At 42.8% G+C, this 20,501-nt stretch overlaps 1 protein-coding gene across 2 annotated transcripts; it reads left to right on the top strand.

Annotated features, from left to right (window-relative positions):
- The first annotated feature begins 1,235 nt into the window (after window positions 1-1,235).
- On the top strand, window positions 1,236-19,540 carry pax3a (paired box 3a). Of its 2 annotated transcripts, none has more exons than XM_024799090.2 (9): window positions 1,236-1,568; window positions 2,108-2,343; window positions 2,727-2,856; window positions 3,101-3,244; window positions 11,932-12,131; window positions 12,691-12,856; window positions 12,989-13,209; window positions 17,020-17,280; window positions 18,288-19,540. In XM_024799090.2, exons 1-9 carry the CDS (start codon window positions 1,484-1,486, stop codon window positions 18,303-18,305), a joined length of 1,461 nt encoding a protein of 486 aa, XP_024654858.2. In that variant the 5' UTR covers window positions 1,236-1,483; the 3' UTR covers window positions 18,306-19,540. The 2 variants fall into 2 exon arrangements, with proteins under 2 accessions (XP_024654858.2, XP_024654857.2); XM_024799089.2 differs by having other exon boundaries at window positions 12,986-13,209.
- The last annotated feature ends 961 nt before the right edge of the window (window positions 19,541-20,501 follow it).

Genomic DNA, 20,501 nt, shown 5'->3' with positions numbered 1-20,501 from the left:
TTATAGAGTGACTAAAGATATGTTGAGCCACATGCTGTGGGAGTGAAAGGACCAGAAAGATTGCACCAATTTGGGATGTAAGTGAAATAACGATACAACAATCTCTGTGCCCCCATCCATTGTTTCTCCATTTAACAGTCAATAAATAAATAAATACGTTTATTATTAAATGAAATTAGTTTCATTTAGTTGAGATTTTCACAGTGCTCCTCAGGATCATCATCATGTTTAGGTAAATATTCACAAATATAACGGTGATCACTGCATTGCACAGAAAATGTAAGTTATGATGTTGCCTAATATTGTTTTGACCAATCAGTCATTCAATTCAGCAGACTGAGGTGTCCCATAAGCTCAGTCACCCAATGTATAACGTATTCCTGGGGGGAACAGAATAATAAAAAATAAAATAAAATATAATAAAATCGCCATTTCTTGTAATTATTTTAAAAACAACAACAACAACTCAAGCTTTAGAAAAATCAAGTGATCCAACATGTGGCTCAGGGTGTCCCTAATGCAGCATTTGCACGGATGTGTTACACTGCTCCGCGCTGCATTCATTGTTAAATTACTGCAACGATTACATGACAACTTATAACTTATTAGAGCTTATTACGGTGTATGTGAAGAAACTCCTAGAAAAAGATAAAAAAAAAAAAAACCCAACTAGACTCCCCCTTCTATAATAACAACAACACCAAGAAAATGTCCATAAAAATATCTATATGTATAAAAAAATGTGTTTTTTGTTGAAATAAGGTTATGATTGACTGTGTTAACTGATTTGATTTTAAAGTACTCATTGCGAACTCTCAAGGTAGCAGAAAACTTAGATGACTTCAAAAAGAATCGTCAGATTTGTAAAATCTAACCGCAGTCGAGCTGCTTCTGTAGGCTAATCGTCTCGCGCTGTTCATTTGAGGCCCAGCAGTGGCATCATCATCTCAGCAGAGCCAGGCAAGAACTATTAATCGAACAGATCTGGTGAATTTGTTTTGTTAAGAGTTGCTCTCGCTGTGAGAAGTTTCACGCACAGAAGCCTGTGACGTGACAAGCTGACCTCGTGAGGTCAGTCCAAAGACAAGAGAGGGCCCGACGTCCAATCACACAGCTCCCCCTGGCCCTGAACGTCCGGATCTTTGACCAATCAGCATGCGCGCGGTAGAGTCAGAGGGGACAGCGAGCACAGATAAAATGTTTAACTTCAATCCATCCTCGCACAGCATCTTCATAGTCCCCGCAGGACTGCCAGGGCAACCAGCACTTTGATTTAAACTCACCCCTCAGCCCACATCGATCACCGGAAAGCAACCAGTAACTCTTATGAGGAATTCGGTGCGCTGCGGTCGAGGCAACCTGTTACTCAACGAATGCAAAGAGGGCGTCTAAACTAACAAAAGAAGGAGCGTCTTGTTGGATTAAAATCTACCAAGGTAGCTACGTTAAACGTGTGAAGCGACCTGACAGAAAGTCAGGAAACATGACAGCACTTGCAGGAGGTTTACCGAGGATGATGAGGCCGACTCCCCATCAGAATTACCCGCGAGGAGGATACTCTCTAGAAGGTAAGAAACCTCATCCAGCTGCTACTGCTCGCACATCTAAAACTAAACTTCAACTTAAAGCAAAAAAACTTGAGCAAAGGTGGAAAAAGTGACTGCGGAACATCTTTAAAACTGTAAAAAACCAAAACCAAAAATAAACAAAACAAAACGAAAAACAAAAACTTGACTTTAAATGTCTGTTACTGGAGAGAAAGTCTGACTGCGCTATATGGTGATTGGTTTTGAATTTGTAATATTTCATGTCTATTTTATGCCTACTATTTAAGCATAAGTGTAGTTTTTGTGTCTAAATGTAACCTTTAAAAAACGATGTGTTTAATAACACAGTTGTCCAGCTGGCCAATATATATTTTATAAATGCTTTTACATATTTCACTGCTCTTATTCCAACATAGCCTGTCACATGAGAGTTGTGAGGAGTTGTTGTTTGTTTATTTATTTTATACATATACAGTTTCCAAAGTGTTTTGCTGAAAAGATAAGAGGCAAGTTGTCTAGTTTTCAGGTGTTTCACAAACTAAACCTCTTGTTGTCTATAGTCTCGACTCCGTTAGGACAGGGTCGGGTCAACCAGCTCGGTGGTGTCTTCATAAACGGCAGACCTCTTCCCAACCACATTCGACATAAAATAGTGGAGATGGCCCATCACGGTATCCGGCCGTGCGTCATCTCCCGTCAGCTGCGGGTGTCCCACGGCTGCGTCTCCAAAATTCTCTGCCGGTACCAGGAGACGGGTTCTATCAGACCGGGGGCCATCGGAGGCAGCAAGCCGAAGGTGAGAGACGGGACGGCTAAGGTTGTGTCTGATTATTATTCAAGAGCCAGTGTCCACAGGTTATTTCAGCAAAGCTTTTCAGAACACGCTCAGACAACACATTCCCGTCAAAATAAAAATCTTCACTGTTGTTAAACTCACAGATTTAATAATCTGGAAATTTGCAATCGTTATTAAAAAATTCAACAGCTGATATTAACCCCCCCCCAACCTTTTCTTTTTTAGACATTCAGCCAAAATAAAACGTGTGTCTAGAAATATGTGTATATATATATATATATATATATATATATATATATATATATATATATATATATATATATATATATATATATATATATAACCCTTATTTAAAATATGATTTCTCCCTTTTCCCACCGAAGCAAACCGCTTCTCCAGAGATTGACAAGAAAATCGAAGAGTATAAGAGAGAAAACCCGGGAATGTTCAGCTGGGAAATTAGGGACAAACTACTGAAAGACGGAATCTGCGACAGAAACAACGTCCCCTCAGGTACAGACAATTATAAAATATTGTAACTATAACCGGAAGGAACGATGTGGAAAAATCATTTCATCTTCCCCGCTTAAAAGTGATGGGATCATTTTAATCAACAAAAACGAGCGCAAAATTTGTTGGTGTAAAGGATTCTGAACATTTTTTTGTTAATTATTTGATAATGAAGTATTTTTTTAAAGAATGATTTTACTTTTTTCTTTCTTTCTGTAACTTATCCGAACTTTTCCGTCTGACTCAGTGAGCGCCATCAGCCGCGTCATGCGCTCCAAATTCGGCGGAGCTGGTGAGGATGAGGAGGAGGATGAAGAAGTCGTGAAGAGGGCGATGGAGGAAAACGAGCCACGGACGAAACACAGCATCGATGGCATTCTGGGAGATCGATGTAAGTTCTTCATTTATGATTTCAATGCGCTGTGTGCTCATGTTACTGTCCAGGAGAATGTTGATAAAGAAAAAAAAATTAAGAAACGAATTTGAGTAGAAAAGTAAGATCTGGTTGTTTATGGCTTTTAAATGTTTAATTGTGTGTGGTCGGTTTTGTTGTCTGTAGCTTATGAGCAAGGCTTTTCAGGCTGGTGAAATCCGCTTGTGCTTTGCCGTTTGTTTGTATCAGAAAGAAAATGAATAATAATAATAATAATTTCGATATTACTTTCTGGAAATGTTTGAATTTTTAAAAATCTCAGATGCTCACGCATGCGCATACACTTGTGAGAGTTAAACAAATAGTTTTTTCAAAATCAAACATTTGTGTAACTCCCAGGCCTGAGAATTTATTTCTTTTTTTAAACACTTAATCGGACACTGCGAATGAACTTCTGAGCACAAAGCATCGCGAGTCCATTTAGAGTCACACCTCGGTATGACGCACAAAAAAGCCAAACTCCAGTGAGCGGCTCAGTGGTGTACAATAAAATGCCAGGCTCTTTCAAAATAGGGAAAGAAAGGGAGGAGGAGAAAAAAAAGCTGCGCTGACAAAAGGCCGGGAGAAGACATTATGAACCCGCAATGAGCGATGAATTATTCAGGGACACCAACAGGCCCAGTGCGACCTGGTTTATAGACTCCTCCAAAAAAGTGCCAGTTTGGAGGATTTCGTCAGTGTTTACAGAACAAATCACATCAAAGGGGAAAAAAAGGGAAGAAACCAGAATCAGACAATCACCTGTTGATTTTCGACCTGTTGAGGACTGAAATGAAACTGTTGCTATTGGAGACGTGATTGAATTTATAGTTGCTACACGAGGAGTAATTATGCTGCTGTTTTAGCCTAAATAATGCAGAGTTTCCTAATATATTTCTGTTGAAATGCGAACTCTTGTTCTATTTTACCAGACGGGAATTCTTCTAAGAGGAGAAAATAAAATTAACATTGAGTTAACGCATTCCGCAGCTCACAAAAGGCTCGCAGTTTTGTGAAATGTGGAGATGTGTTAAATTCACGCCAGTCAAATCGAACGGTTCCGTTACTGTTGCGCACGGAGCTTTTATCGCCGCTTTTTGTCTTTGCGCAGCGAGCATGACGCCTTCAGCGAGCGAGCGCAGGGAAACTCTTCACTCTTCACTAGATTAAACCCGAACCCTTTTATTTCTCTCCACTTTCATCCCAGAAAAAGTCCGCCCCTTTCCTTTCCGCCTAGGGCGCATACATTTAATGGAGTGACTGTGGGCACTTCCCTCCACCAGACGAGGAACATCCACAGTATTGATCAGGCCAGCTTGCTTGTTAAACTTCTTCAACTCATTTGTAAGGGAAGGGGGGGGGGGGATACAAAATAAAAATCCGATTAGATTCTGATCGTAGATGGATACACCAGCAAATTATGATTTCATACGCATAATTTCTTCTTGACCCTGATTTGCTTCATCGCCCCAAGCCGAAGACCTAGTTGTTTAAATATGTTTAAAATGTAATTTGAATGATTTTTAGGAATTGTTTTAATTGTCAGAACAAAATAAACAAATAAATAGAAGTTTCTCCTTTCTCTCTCTCTCCACCAAATAGGTGACATCCTACACGCAATCATCTTTAAAGAGAAAAGTACAATTTCATTCTTGTCTCTTTGTGGAAGTAGTTGAGTTTTTCTTCTTTCCCCCCTCTTTTATGAGACTTCATTAGAATGTGAAAAGGGTGGTTTGGGGACTGAGAGAGTGTCTTCTGGCCAAATATTGATTAAGTAGGTGTTTGTAGAGGCTATTGTTGTGGTAGAGAGAAGCCTGTTGCTCTCTGCCCCTTTCTCTTCTACCACTATTGTTGGCTTTCCTTAAGTGCTAAGATCAAAGCTGACTCATTTAGATTTATTTGTCTGGGAAAAAAAGGACTGCTAAGGTTTGTGGGTTAAAGTATATATCAGGAAGGCCAATGGCATTGGTGAGTGGCTGGAACATTGTGGGAAAGGGTTTGATTGTTCCATTTCCTGCATAAGTGAAAGTAGACTTGACAAAGTTTAAACAGCGCGTACGGTTGAGCAAGTTGGTTTACAATTTATATATATGTGTGTATATATATTTGTTAATAAAGCAGTCAAGCAACTCATTGTATCTTGGGTGTGTGATATTTACAGGAACACTGAATTGTGCAACGCTGTTCTCGTTCTTGGGATGTGTTAATTGATAGCATCCTTTCCTCCATACTCTTAGCACTTTAGCCTTTAGCGTCATACAATTAATTAAAGTAACCAAAGTCATCGAAGCTAGAGCAGCAAGTCTTGCAGGATCCATTTATGGCAGTGGGGTGAAAGGCAAAAAGAAGAAGAAGAAGGAGGAGGCGGGGGGGAAGAAAGCTCAGAAATACAAACAGTCAAAGGGATAACTTTTCTTTAAAAAGGGAGTCCCGTGGTGCCAAAATGAATGAGCTCAGTTCTTTCAAATCTGCCATGGTGAACGCAGTCAACATGTAATAATTGGTTTCATTGAGGTGCATTCCAACAATCTGCTGCCATTCTCCTGCCTCTATTGTCCAGAGGCAGGCAAATAGCCAGAGGGACAGGAGGAATCAAGTGCTGACAAAACATGAAAGATTTAGCTGCTTTTGTCAAAGGAGCTGAGTAGGACTTTGTTTGTGTAAATAAACTGGGTTACTGGCTCCCTGTGATTTTGGCATGGCTTTTGAATGAGGGGGAAATTTGGAGAGCGAGGAGAGCAGAAAGTCTGCAACTGCGTTCAGGCCTGTGCCGTATTTTAAAGCGGTCAGAAATGCGTATGTAATATAGGTTGATCTGAACCGCCAACAAAGGAGAAGCTATTGCAATAACAAACTTCCGCACGTAGCCGGCTACATACAGGCTCTTTAATCCAATTTTCAAGTTTCATAACTTAGGCTCTCATGAGGCATCTAAGTATATAAACAGATAACATTTCGGGCACACACAGGGAACAGAGGCATCCAGGCAACATAGCAATAACCCTTAACTGTAAACAGAGAGAGAGATTTTGTAGAACATGCGACTGGAGTTTTGGAGGAGACAGGAGACAGAAGGCCTCAGTGCAACCAGAGGAATGTCTGCTATAGCCACATTTCCATTTTCCTCTCAGGGCTGGATAATGGAAAAATTTATATGTGGGGCTCACTCTGTGTTTTCCTGTGTTGAGAGTGCTTATGATGCTTATTTATCCTGTTAGACTGCTGGGAAAACAGCCCAAATTCATAGATGGATGGGTGGATAGATACTTCTTTGCCCTTCTACTCTACTTAAAATACTCAGCACTTTCACATTTTGCTAGTCGGCACCACTCTCAACGCTCTCTCCTGCTCCAAAAAAGAATGGAAAAAATCCACACTGGCTGATCTGCAACTGAATGCAGACTCTATGCTTCATTAAAGCCTCTTTCTCTGTTGGCACCCACATTGTGATCCTCCAATATTAATTCAAAGGACAATTAATGAATGCGGGCCAACTTTGAAGTAATGGGCTGGGGTCCTGCCCTGAGCCGGCCCCTCGGCGCTGATGTACTCTCTGCATTCTCCCCACTAACCCCAAAGACACTGTGAAGTTACTGAAAAAGAAGCATCGAGCAATAGAAGGTCAAGGAGAGGAGCCCCAGTAGAAAAAGAGCTCTCTATTTTCTTGGAAGTATTAGCCAAGCAAAAGTCTGTGATGGGGAGGATAAAGGAGCGAGGAGAGAAAAGGGTCGGGAGCGAGGGGACTCTCCAAAGAAGAGCCACAATGGGATAGTTAATTGAGTAAAGCCAGACAGCGTTGTCAATCACTTAACTTTGTTTAGCCTCAGGTTTTGTGAAGCAGTTTCATCCAGCACATTGCACATTACGGACGTGCCAACGCAACTCTGCTGCTGTTTTGATTTATTTCTTTTTCTCACTCTGAACAAGGAAGACAACATTTTTTTTAAGTAAAGAAATGTGTGTTCTAGTTTCCAGCTTATTTCCTACCATTTAAGTAAAAATAAATAAATAAATCATAGACATTTGTAGGGTCTGAAAAATTAAAGTGTGGAATGTGTTGATGGTTTTTCTCTCTGAGTATCTGTGCAGTTTTGTTGCAGGGTCAGTGGCGAGGCTGACTCCACTGCGGTGCTGTGTGTGTGAAAAGGTCAGGGGCTAACCTGGGGTCACTTCACTGTTAAAACTATCAGGCCCCAGGAAATGAGGTTATGATAATGTTTGGGAAAAGCTGTCAACGGACAAACCAGTGTCAGGATGTTACACCGAAGGATCCATGACGCACAAATAACCTTCTTTTTGTAACACGTACATCTTTCCTGCATCCGAGAACCATATTCCGGCTGTCCTGCGTCAGGTAATTGGTTCGGGTGTCTGTTTTGCCTAACAGGGCAGAGCTGATGGGGAGCTCTGCTGGTTGGTCTCTGTGTGACTGGAACGTGCGGCAGACTGGCCTGTTGCTGCAGCCCTGCGTGGGTTCTTTGCAGTTGCTTTGTCCGTGCCCCGAGGGTGGAAATGCCACCGTGAAACTGTCACCTAACTGCACTGCGGTGGAACTAAATAATAACCACCGCACACTGGGCACACATAATAGCCACGCAGGGCCATTTGTGCTTTTTTTGTCACCCTCACCGATATTAGACAGAGATACATCTTTCAACTTCATATTGCCGGCTATTTCTTTGTCCGTTAAGTGCTAACCTCCTCCGCTTATTCGCTCCATTTTTTTTTCTATGTCCATCACATCATCATCTCTCACTTTTTCTCCCCCCCCCCCCCCTTTTTTTTTTTTTTTTTTTTCCCAGGCAGCTGCGGGTTCCTGGGGGCTCTTTAGCAAGTCAAGTGAGCAGCCCACTCACTCCCAATTCCCCCTTAACTGTTAACCCCAGCTGAGCCCATAAGCTGTCAGTTAACCATTCTTTCCCTCAGTGCATCTGCTCGCTCTGGCTCTATGTGGCATGCCACTATTTTATTCAGTGGCCCACTCGCACTGTGCTCTGTGGCCTGAAAGGGCCACATCTACTTCCTTGGGCAAATAGCTAGTTCATTTGTCTCTTCTGCCCTTTGTTTTGTGTTGCGAACACATGTCACCAGCTCAATTACCTTCTCTATTAACAGCCCCTGGAGGACGGGCTAAGCCAGCCCCTATCAAGATGAGACTATAAACTGCCACATATGCTCTGCTTCGCTTTCTCTTTCCTCTGTGTTTCCTCATCCCCTCGTTTCCCTCTTCATTTGAGACTTTCTCGTCTTTTTTGATTTCTTACTTTATTCCTTCCTTCAGTATGTACTTTGAGTCTCTCTCACACTTCTCTCTCCACCTCTTTGGTTTGTTTCTCGTTTCAAAGTGCATGTGTGTAAATTTATATGCATGTATGAGCGCAGTGTCTCTTCATATTAACATCTCTTGAAAGGGTAAGTGGAGGGGGGGGGGGGGTGAATGCTTGGCAAGGCAAGCCCTGGCCGAGGTAGTTTCTGCAATACACAAGAGCAGCCTTTATTCCTAACAGTCGAAACCCTCTCTTGGGTTTTTTTGGCTTGTTTGAGGCACTCCTGCTGCAGGTGAAGCTAATGGAACTGGACATTCCCCAAGTTCACATCTGTGACCCTCTGGAGTTTATCTTCCCTGCCTGTCAGTCTCCTCTCTCGATCAATATGTGGTTGGGTTTATCTTGCATGGTGGGTCTGCAGCACTGTCCTTGCCCTCTGCATTTTATCTGCCTGCACGCTCGTCTGTGAATACACTTGTTTTTTTTTTTTTTTGTTTTTTTTTGTCTTGAATTTCTGATCAGGGAAAGGAACCTGTTGAATTCACTTGTTGAGCTCCTTAAACTGCGATAAACACAGTCATATCTGTTCTGCTATCTGAACTAGCTTCTTATTAGTTTATTATACTACATCTTGCTCTCTTTTGAAACAACTGTTTCGTGGATTATTCTTCAGCAACCTCAATTTCCGCTTGTGGGATAATAATCTATCTTTCTGTTAGGACGCCCGTCAGAGCCAGAGCCAAACTGTGAGGAGCGATGGAGTATTTTCAGCTCCCCGGTGCTTTAGCTCCAGCGTAAAATTTGATTTGGGTGTTTAAGTAAGGAGGTCGAGGCCTTCCTTTGTGCGGTTAGTATCCTCTTCTGTCGTTTTGTTGCAGGGAATGTGTGGGAACAAGCCTGCTTCTGCATCAGCATGCCTTAAAAACTGATGTCAGTGCAGGAAAGTGTTTTAAAAAAAAAAGTCAAAGATGCAGATGCAATGATGGGAGAGCAGAAGACAAGAGCAGTGAAGTAAATTGATGAGATTTAAGGGACAGGTCCTAAAGAATAACCAGCACCCCAATTTGCCTTAGCTTGGCACCCAGCACGCCTTCCCCATCATCTTCTTCAGGTGCCTTCAGCCTCCCATCTCCTCACCATGTCAACCCTTCAACTCCCCATCCCCCAACTTTGTGCCCCTCAGGCCATGGAGGGAGGGGATGAAGGGGTGCTCCCCTGCTGTGCCCCTCCACAGCCCTCAGTAGCCCTTCTCCAGACTCCTTTGTGCCCCCCCCCCCCCCTTTCTCCCTCCCACTCTTCATTCCCCCACTCAGCCCCTGGCTCTACAGCCCCCATCTCACCCTTCAGCCCCCTCCACTCCCCTGCTGGGCAGGTGACAGGCCCCTGAATGCGGGCCCGGGCGTCCCTGATGGCTCCTACAGATGGAGCGTGGTAATCGGTCCAATAGAGCCCTGCCACAGGCTTTTCCCTGCAAAGATACAAAGGCCTGGCCACATAACAACACCCCCCCCCCCCCCCCCCCCCCCCCACAAAAAAAAAAGAAAGACAGTGAGAGAGGAAGAGAGAAAAAGAGAGAGAGCATGCTAGAGGATGACAAAAGCAACACTGTCATTTACCATTAAGGACACTCTGTGACGGACTGTTTTCTTAGTAGTTACTAATAATAAAAACAGGGAGGGAAAGGAGAAGGAAAGACAGAAATAAAAGGTAAAAGGGTGCAGGCGAGGAGATCCACCCCCAACCTTGTAGTTAACATGATATACAATGCCAATGGGGAGCTTTCTCCTCTGAGGAGTTTTATGAGTTCGCCTTCCCTCCCTCAAGAATTTTTTGCGTTTCTTTGCCGTCATTCATTGTCTTTTTTTTTCTTTCCTTCTCTGTTCGCCCATTATTAAAATGGTAATGGCACTGGATATAGCTGTGCTCGCTTCCTCATCTTGAGATGTACTCTCCTCAAGTTGCTGATTTATAGAAAATGCACAGAGAAATACAAAATAAGTTTCCTTTTATAAGCAAAGTTTTACTTTAATCCAAAGTCTCTCTTTGTGTCGGACATGTATTTTACATATAAAATGTGCTTCAGTGCGTCTCAGGCCAAACTTTACCTGGAAAAAAACAACACAAAAAACAGCCCATGCTCAGAGTTGCACTTTCCAAACCTATTGAAGCATCCAACCAATCACTGATCGCCTATACACCTACGTGGCACCCTCAGTCCAAATGTAATAAAGAGCTCTTCTCAGCATCAGAATCTTGTGTGCTGGCGGTCCTTATCACAGCAGCATTCCCTCAGGCCAAATCCGTGTGTAATGCCTGGTCAGACACACACTGGCAACCAGCACAAACATTTCCTGCTTGGCTCCAGAGACTCCAGAGGCGAGGGGAGATCTCTGCCTCTAGCCCCCACCCCCTCCTTGTTGTCTGACTTGGCACTTTTTAATTAAAGCTTTAAATCTGAAGGGCAGAGGGAGAATGTCTGTCTGTTTGGGGGGGAATAGCCAAGCTTCGGTCTTCTGCTGAAGCCTTTCTGCTGCTTACACCTGTCCGTCTGGTTTTGAGCCACTTATTTCGTCTCCCTCGGCGTAGAGGTGTTTGCTGCATAGTTTGAGTGTCGAAAAGGTGCAGTGAACCCTCCTCATGAGCTTTAAGGGGTCCCTCTGGGGTGGATTTGGAAGTGGATTCCAACTCTGTCTTATTTCCATCTGTTTTTGACACATTGTCACAGTCTACATTCACCGAGTGAAAACCCGTAGCTCAGGCGCAGCAGATGCATGTTTGTGAGTGTGCATATGAGTGAGAATGATGGGGGGGGGGGGATTGCACACACGTAATGGTGGACAATGGAAGACTGTCACGCTAGTTTGTGGAGCTTAATCATTATTTAATAGATGGGCAACCTCCCCCTCAAAATTCAGAAATGGTTGTCTATGGTCTCAAGCATTCAATGATTCCCTTCTTCTGCTGAATTAGGTCCCAATGGCTGTCTCCCAGTTACCCAGTTGCTCTCTCCTGCCCTCAACTGAACAAACAGATTAAGAAGCACCTGCAAAAGGCTGACTGCCTTTCACTATGGGACCCTATCGGCATAGGACACAGCATGGCTAAGACTGGAAGAGACACAGTGTCCCAGGGAATGGATACCCCAGAGAGATGTAGTCCTCTTTAATCCATGTTCAAGCAGCCTCTGGCTTTTGATCCCCTCAGGAACCACTGAGGAGTTTAAGGGAGCAGGAGGATACAATCTAAAGTGGCTCTGCACCATGTGTTGCACTCAGCACAATCTATTGTATCAGATCCTGCTATTGTACCCCAGCTTAGTATTTACTACAGTGTTTCATTCTGTGTCAGCCTGACTCCTCTGAATATCGAATTAACACAGAGTTTGTTTCCTGATCCCAGCCAGTCACTCAGACGAGGGCTCCGATGTGGACTCCGAGCCGGGTCTGCCTTTGAAGAGGAAGCAGCGTCGGAGTCGGACTACCTTCACGGCAGAACAGCTGGAGGAGCTGGAGAGGGCTTTCGAACGCACGCACTACCCTGACATCTATACGCGAGAGGAGCTGGCTCAGCGGGCCAAACTCACCGAGGCTCGAGTTCAGGTTAGACCCACGCACGCAAAAGTTTTGGAGACCTGAATCTTGACAGTATAGCAGTGTGTCAGTCCGTCATGACTTTGTGTCACATGGGCATTAAATAGCCTTGAGATGTTGCCACGCATTCCTCACAGCTATTAGACATGTGTTCCTCTAAAAACCCTTGACCCTTTGCCCCTGCACATGCAGACAGACAAAATGCAGATTCACTACAGCCACCGTGTGTGAAAACAGTGTCCTATTTTTGGCAAACTCCTCAAAAAGCGCTATGTTAAGATCATCAAATATCACAAAATAGACTCTTGTTTAAGACGGTTTCCTAATTATAGGGTTTAACAACCGTAACAACCCTCCAGCCTTATCTGAACCCAGCGACCAGCCATGGCACACAAAGCAGTAATGTGTGTCATTTCACTTCACTTTACAAATGTTAAGATCTCTGTCAGTTCAGCTCCTTGTAATCACACCGACTGGCCTGGCATGTGCACATATACCTTCACTGGCCTGATGGCAAACCCTATTGGGTTAGGAGAAAAATAAACACTTGCCTATGTTACTCTCTCAGGTGTGGTTCAGTAACCGAAGAGCCCGGTGGAGGAAGCAAGCAGGGGCTAATCAACTGATGGCGTTCAACCACCTCATCCCTGGTGGTTTCCCCCCATCAGCTATGCCCGGTTTGCAACCCTATCAACTGTCAGACAGCCCCTACCCTCAGACTTCTATAGCTCAAGGTGAGCATAGCTGAATGAATCTGAGCATACCTGAGTAATGATTTTGCAGATTTCTTCTTATCGCACATGTTTGTGTTTTTATAAGAATAATCGGATTTTAAATAAAATGTTTCATCTAATTTTATCCAGCAGCTTCTGAGCAGCCCAGCACAGTCCACCGACCGCAGCCTCTACCACCCACCTCTGTGCACCAGAGTGGGCTCAGCTCCTCAGCCAGTTCCCAGGATGGGAGCTCTGCGTACTGCCTGTCTTCTGGTCGACACGGCTTCTCAGGATATTCAGAAAACTTTGTGGCCCCAGCAGGACACACCAACGCCGTCAACCCGACCATCAGCAACAGCCTCTCACCGCAGGTCAGTCTGCCAATCTGTTGTTAAAATACACAGCAATACATTTATCGCCAAGTTATTGTACTTCTGCATAAACAAACATTAATTAGACTGAAATACAAGCACACACCTATCCACACATAACAAAAAAAGAAGCAGTCCTTCGCTGCGGTTCGAGAAGTCCACCATATGTTGGAATAATGACACACGGGCACTCGCACTTCTGTGTGTGGCCTCATAGACAGCTTTGCAGCGACACAGATGACACCTTGTTAGGCTAAAGAACTCGGTAGCTTTTCATTTTTGTTTATTCCGACGGGTAGCTTGATGAATTTAAAATGTGGCAAACGTCAGTCTTTGGAGGGGCAGAAAGGACCAGACGTGAGGAAGGATGTACGGATGTCGGATGATGACACAAATCAAAACTGAAAAGACAATTATGGTCGATTACACAGTCATCAGTGTCCATCAGTGGCTCCCTACCAGCTCAGAAGATAGACTAACAGGCGTAAAACGAGCTTTTAACCGCCACAAAGGGTGGCGGGCTCACATGCAATGCATGCTGAGTCTTAATTCCCATGAGAGAGAATCTCAGACTCCTGTCAGGCTCAGATAAAAAAACAGCTCCGGGCAGGTTTCTTACTTTGTGAATGCCTGAGGATGTATATACCGAGAAAAAAGAAGAAGAAGAGCTTTGTTGTGGCCACTGAGGTGCACAGTTAGAAAGCAGTAGGTGGCACCATTGTGGCTGAAGCTATAACTGACCACTTTGGCAAACATCTGAAACATCTGGTTTTAAATGCATTCAAAGTTAGTCATGTCTGCTAACTCATAATTTGTAAATGGTACGCAAGCTTGCTGGTAGCAGCCTTCCTGTAACTGAGCTCATGCTTGTGGGCTGAGTTTCCTGCACCCACAGGGTCACCAATGGACTTTAACTCCAATAAAGAGGCCAAAGGTGCTGTGGCCTCATGGATGGTTTCAACATTAACCTTAGTGGGCCGCTCTGCATTTAAACGGACATCTCATCTTGCAAATCGGACGGCATGCCTCGAATGTTTTCTCAGTCTGGAATTGCAATCACTGAATGTTCCAGTGTCTTAATTGATTGGAATGAAGTAATCTAGCCCTTCGTAACAAGGTGTGTAATTTATGTAAATGACTCACTTTGTTGGCTAATTTGTTTTAATTTATGTATCCATTGCAGCTGTTTGAATGTACATTACAATGCGTTTTTCTCGATTTCAGATGAGGATAGAATTAATTTCCCGATTTTAACTTAATAAGGCAGAGAAAATGAGAATTTATTAAATTCTATGACATTGATAGTTAATACCTCAAGACCTCTCTGCACTCAGAAAACTTTACTTCTTCAGTTTCGTCATATAGCTACGTAGCTTGGTCAAATTTGTATCAAATCCTTGCTGGATTTATCCGTTTATCTGACCTCCAAATTTGTCTATAATATCTGATCTACTCTACTGGATCCTTCAGACGTTTCGGGGTTTCATTCAACTCCAGATATGGAGAGGACCGTGGAGTTTTGATATGGATAAGGTTTACTTTAGATAGATGATATTCTTGTCTGAACAGTTAGCTCTGCTTTGGGAGTAGCGTTCACGCCAGTGGTTTCCCTTTCTCCTGTGTCTCGCTGCTGATCTGGTGCATACCAAAGCAATCCTTTCTCACCAAGGAAGCAAGCGGCCAGGATTTGCACCCCCCCGAGTCCTAATCTCCGGAACAACCTCAAAACAGACACATACTACCAGGACCTGATGCTGTTTCAGTTGGAGACAGAGAGGGCATGAGTACCTAGATCAGACAGAAAGCCATGCAAATACAACGCAAACTAACCTTTGCACACACATGGTGCATGCATTTCAACACAATCATGTGTACTATATGTTTTATTTTGTAAAGAAACACCACGTGGGGAAAAATGTTAAAAAAAAAAAATCTTAATTTAATCAGGCAGTCTGAGAACAAAATCTATTTTACAATAACAGACCAGAGAACATGAAAGACTCACAAGAACAAAACTGGATGAAGACACAATCAAGGAATCCTTAAATACAATTCGTAGATTCATAGCAAAAACATGCACGGGGAATATCTAAGATTAAGTATTCATTGGATATTGAGCTGCAATTTGGTAGGAACGGGGGAGAGGGATGTGAGAGTGTAAATGAATACCAACAGTGAGAAATCCATCCAAACTTTTCATACAGCGAAGAACGATGGGTGTGAAATTTGTCATCTCATTTTTTTCTTTTTTCTGGGCTACATTACAATACAAATGATCTCACATGGCCAAAGACACAATAGCTTTAAGGCTGAAGGTACTGCGACATGCAAGGCCTAGTTTCATTCATTATTAATCAAATATTAACTAAAAAATAAAACGTCTTAATTACTAAAACATGACTGAATTGTATTGTTTGAAATCTACGTAAATAGAAGTTGAGATATCAGCCTTGCGTGTTCAAAAATATTTAGACTGCACAAATGGAAACTAAATACTAAAGGGGAAAAAAGAAAAAATATGTAAAAATAACTGAAGAAATTAAATAGTTTGAACTAATATAGCAGCTTTTAATCTTAACTAAGTTCAATTAAATGCATCGCAGTGCATTTCTGATTGACAAACGACTCATACAACAAGGGTGGAAAACAAGGTGCTGGCCTGCCATTTGAATTAAATGGAGTTCAGTGTCTTGTCCAGTATGTTGATAAGCTGGGGATCAAACTGGCAACCATGCCACTAGAAGACTGCACTTTTTATCACCTGAGCCACGGCCACCCTCGAAGCTGCCTCTGTAGCATACATGTGCGTGTGTGCGCCAACTGACTGTCCGCTGTGAAAGCCTTTGTTTTTTAAACCACTTGGCGCTACTCATTCTTTATCTTTTTCTTTTCAGTTAGACAGTTCCTGGTTTTGCTCTTGGCTTCGGCTCTGCGTCCTCCTACACGGACTGTAATTCTTGTTCTCCCTTTTTGTCCATTTTTAGACATTTTAATGACTTCACTTTGCCTCTCACGCAAACCTTTGTGCAGCTGTTCCCGGTGGATCATTGATACCCCTACATCCCTGACATCGGAGCAAAAAACTGCTAATACACATACACGTGCGCATGCAAACACCTACTGCTGCATGCTTGTAGGAGATGTAGCGCTCAGACACATATGCAAACACACCCCACCCCTCAATCCCACCTAACCTTTGACCTCTTCGCCCTCACAAGGACACTGTGGTTTTTGTCTCAAGAGAAAGTGAGATGATTAAGGGAAAGTGAAAGCGTGAAAGTGAAATTTGCTTTTTTTTTTTTAGGCAGAATTTAAGCAAAAATAAACATCACGTTCTCAGCGTTTTTGTTTTTAAAATCAACACTGAGCAAATTTAGACGCTTTCTTTTTTTGTTGGTTTAATTTCAAGGAAATGCTACGAGTTGGCTAGTGTAAACAATGAGAGAAAAATACTCCAATATTTTTATTAACCTGCTTCTGCAAATACGACATAAGAACTATAGCAGATTCCACTAGTGGGCTAAAGCTTTGGCCACTGTTAGCTTCCTATTCCAAATAAAGAGAACCATATGTGTGACGGAAGCTAGTAATAATGTATTTATGACAGTGAACGGGGGGAGAGAAGGAGCGCTTACACTTCAGCCCACCTGTGTGGAGTGGATAAAATGAGTGTATGATACTGCCTTGGGATTTTTCAAAATTTACTTTGCAATATATTTTATTTTGAAGGTCACGCTGTAAGTAGAAAATCTCTTCAATTAAATCCAGTTCCTGTTCTAAACAATCAAGACTTCCTCTGTCTGCCTTCAGGTGATGGGCCTATTGAATCCAGGTGGAGTACCACATCAGTCCCAGAGTGACTTTGCCCTTTCCCCATTGACTGGGAGCCTGGAGCCCAATGGTGGTATGGCTGCTAGCTGTCATGGTTCCCAGCGCCTGGAGGCTCTACCAGGCCTGACCAGCATGCCCGCCCTGCCTAGCACTCAGTCTTACTGCCCGCCCTCCTACTCCTCCTCAGCCTATGTGGACCACCACCCTTCCTACCAGTATGGACAGTACAGTCAGAGCAAGGTACAATGTAATTTTTTAAATTTTTGTTATAATATTGTAACAAAAACACTAATTCATACCGACTTCCAACCTGATTTAGGTTTGTTTAAAGGCCTAAACCATAACCTCTGCTTTAATTGCGCAGATCCTTCTGATGAGTGAGCTTCTCAAATCGCCCAGCACTGCGCTGAAATTACAGTAAACTTTAGGGAATGCTTGCAGCGCGGTTACCTCAGTTTACATTACCATCATCGGGCTATCCACGTGGCCCGAAGCTTATCCCAGCACACACGTTTTCACTCACTGTCCTTTCGTGACCCCTGCGTATGATGAGCTTGCCCATCAAATCCTCAGTCTAGCTCACCTAGCCATGTAATGACCCCTGTGTAACAAAGATCGCCGCCAAAATGAAAGGACTCGTGTCTCGAAGTGCGTTTGACAGGCCAGAGGGGAGTGTGCGGTCTGCTGTTAGGCCTGATCTGAAGTACACTACCAAAATGTTGACTGGCCCATCAGTGGCAACATCTTGATGTCATTAATTTAGTCAGTCCTGGGAGGGACTCATATGTAGCTGGGGGGTGGGGGGGGGGCAAATGGATGTGTGTCTATGTGTGCGCAGGCGTGTATCTGCATAAAAGCAGGGTAAGAGGCTTTTTAACAGGGGGTGATTATGGCCCTTGGCAGGTCCGGATTAGAACCATGTGTCCCACTGGAGGTCAGATTTAGAGTTGTTATTGATCAGTGAAGCAGTGCCAGAGATCCAGGCTAAGGCTCTGTCTCGGCGCAGTGTAACCAACCTCACCAAGTACAAACTATGTCCAGACTTATTCTCAGAGCTTTCTCAAAGCTTCTCATTCCGAAGTTTACCAAAGGGTCCCAGATTTCTTTCCCACCTGCTCTCACCATCCCTCCCTACCAACATCACGTCTCACATTTAACTGTCCATTTCACACTTAAACCTCCATGAGATTTTCTGTTGTATGTAAATAAAATAAACAAATAAAATAAACTTTTTATGTTCCCCTTAGGTGCCTTTTATTATTTGAAGCTCCCAAGGTGGTGTGAAGAAGAGGTTTGCCAGGCCTCGCTGACATTTGTCACTGGAAAACACCACCAGCCGCTGCCTCTGACAACTTCCCCAGGACAGCAAGACATAGTGTGGGGGCTAAAGCGATTCAGACATTCTCCTTTGGCAAGAAGTGAACGTTCTGAGATGAAGGTGAAGTGATGAAGGTAGTTGTCTGGGATAATCAGAACCAAAGGCACGGTTGCTCTTGTTACCCGACACTTGCTTTGCTTGTGTGTCATGTCATGCTCCAAGAACCAAGCGCTGATCATTCACCATACTTCAAGAGGAAAAGTAGGAGGGCGGGGATATGAGAAGTAATTCCACTCAAGACCTTTTAGTATTTTTATTTTTTAAACATGTAGCAGAGATGCAAGCTAAGGTAGACTTCATAAGAACTTCTGCTCTTCTAAGAATGTCTTCATCAAAACCGTGTCATGGAAAATGATATTAACTGTAAATTAAGTAACTCTTTGGCGATCAACGTGTGACTACACCGGGAAAACCAGCAAGAACACATGAACTGAAGCCACGTGGAGTCATTGTGAATCCGCTGCAACCCAAAGAAAGTGCAATACAGTCATACCTCATGTAATGTAAATGAACGTGCATCAAATGTTCCCCAGTTATAACCTCAAAAACACACTCTGTCTTCGTAATGTCATTCATTTTGGGTTGTACGCACTGAGCAATCAGGGGAAGTCATCAAGCGATGAATGATAGAACATATAGTTGTGATGTCATTAAGCCAAAAAAAAAAGAAAAAAAAATTCTCTGCCAGTGAATACATTATTCAGTTTGACAGTTAATTTTTGCTTTTGCATGTGTTTAACTAGTTTTTTTTCTTTTTATAAGGAACTTGCAAATATTACTTCCACTTCCTATTTATTTAGTCTTCATGTGTCTTTTCTACACGTCCTCCTGTACAAGCACATGTAAGTGCTTCAGTAAGTCTTACATAATGCTCATTCGTTATGTTTTTTTTCTTTTTTTACACTCTTCATTTACAATGGCGTAAAACTGTTTTGTTGGTAAAAACATTTTGTGTAAAATATAGCACTATTTACTATTTATAATAAACGCATAAAAGTGGACAGTTGTAACACTGAATTGTGTAATTTGTGGAATGCATTTAAAAACATAGGCATGGATAAACTGTTTATCTGCACCTATCTACAACAGAATAATATATGAATAAATCAGCCCCCAGAATCTTACTACCTTTACAGAGAATACATTTGGGGGGGGGGGGGGGGGGGGACCTCTAAAAATGGTAAGAAGAAGGTTAAAAAGAATCTGATGGCGTAAAGCACCTTGGAGCGACTAAAAGTTCTTTCATAGTGTTTCATAGTTTCCTTCTTTGTTGTTTCCTACCTGCTTTTTAAAGATGGGGTGCATTTCTGGATCACTAAATCATAAATATATCTCCTTTCATAAACACTCCTTCACACCCTTTAATGACTAAAGCAGAGCTGCAGTAAATTATAAAAGCACAGAGTGGGGCATTAGTCAGTCACATGGCTATAGATGGTTTGGAAGACTTTTGGCTATCACCACTAAACAGAAACACACACACACACACACACACACACACACACACACACACACACACACACACACACACCAAAACAAGCCAGTTGGTACATTCTTTAAAAGGCTACAACTTTACCTGCCTTTTTTGTTTCTCTGAGCTCAGCTGTGCAGCTGTCCACGCCATTCATGGTACATATCTAAAATGAGGACGCGAGCATCAATGAAAAACACGGACGTTTGTTTAGTGCTTTCATGTGTTTTCAGTACTTTGTGTCTTGAGATGTGTGTTTAAATTTGTTTATGCTGAGTATTTGTGTCAAACGTGATAAGATCAAGGAAAGATTTAATTTCACTGTTTTCTTTGCTCTCTCCAAACTTTTTTTTTTGTGTGCAAGCGTTCAACTTGTAAGACACAGCCAGTGAAAAAGCCAAAGGGTTTGCTTTGGAGCTCCGTGTCAGTCAAGCTGCAACACACTGGAGACAACTTAACCTCTGACCCCAACACTCTTTGAAATGAGTAGACTACTTGACCGGAGCTGACAACAATCCAAGTGTCTCTGCAGCATCCAACCCCCAAATTGAAAGTGAAGGAAAGAGTACAAAGAGGATGAGCTACAAAAAGAGAAAAGAAAAAGAGGTTATT

This window comes from Maylandia zebra, linkage group LG18, assembly GCF_041146795.1.
Source record: "Maylandia zebra isolate NMK-2024a linkage group LG18, Mzebra_GT3a, whole genome shotgun sequence".
Taxonomy (NCBI): Eukaryota; Metazoa; Chordata; class Actinopteri; order Cichliformes; family Cichlidae; genus Maylandia; species Maylandia zebra.
The sequence above is the reverse complement of the archived record's forward strand: the minus strand, read 5'-3'. Positions and strand labels throughout refer to the sequence as shown.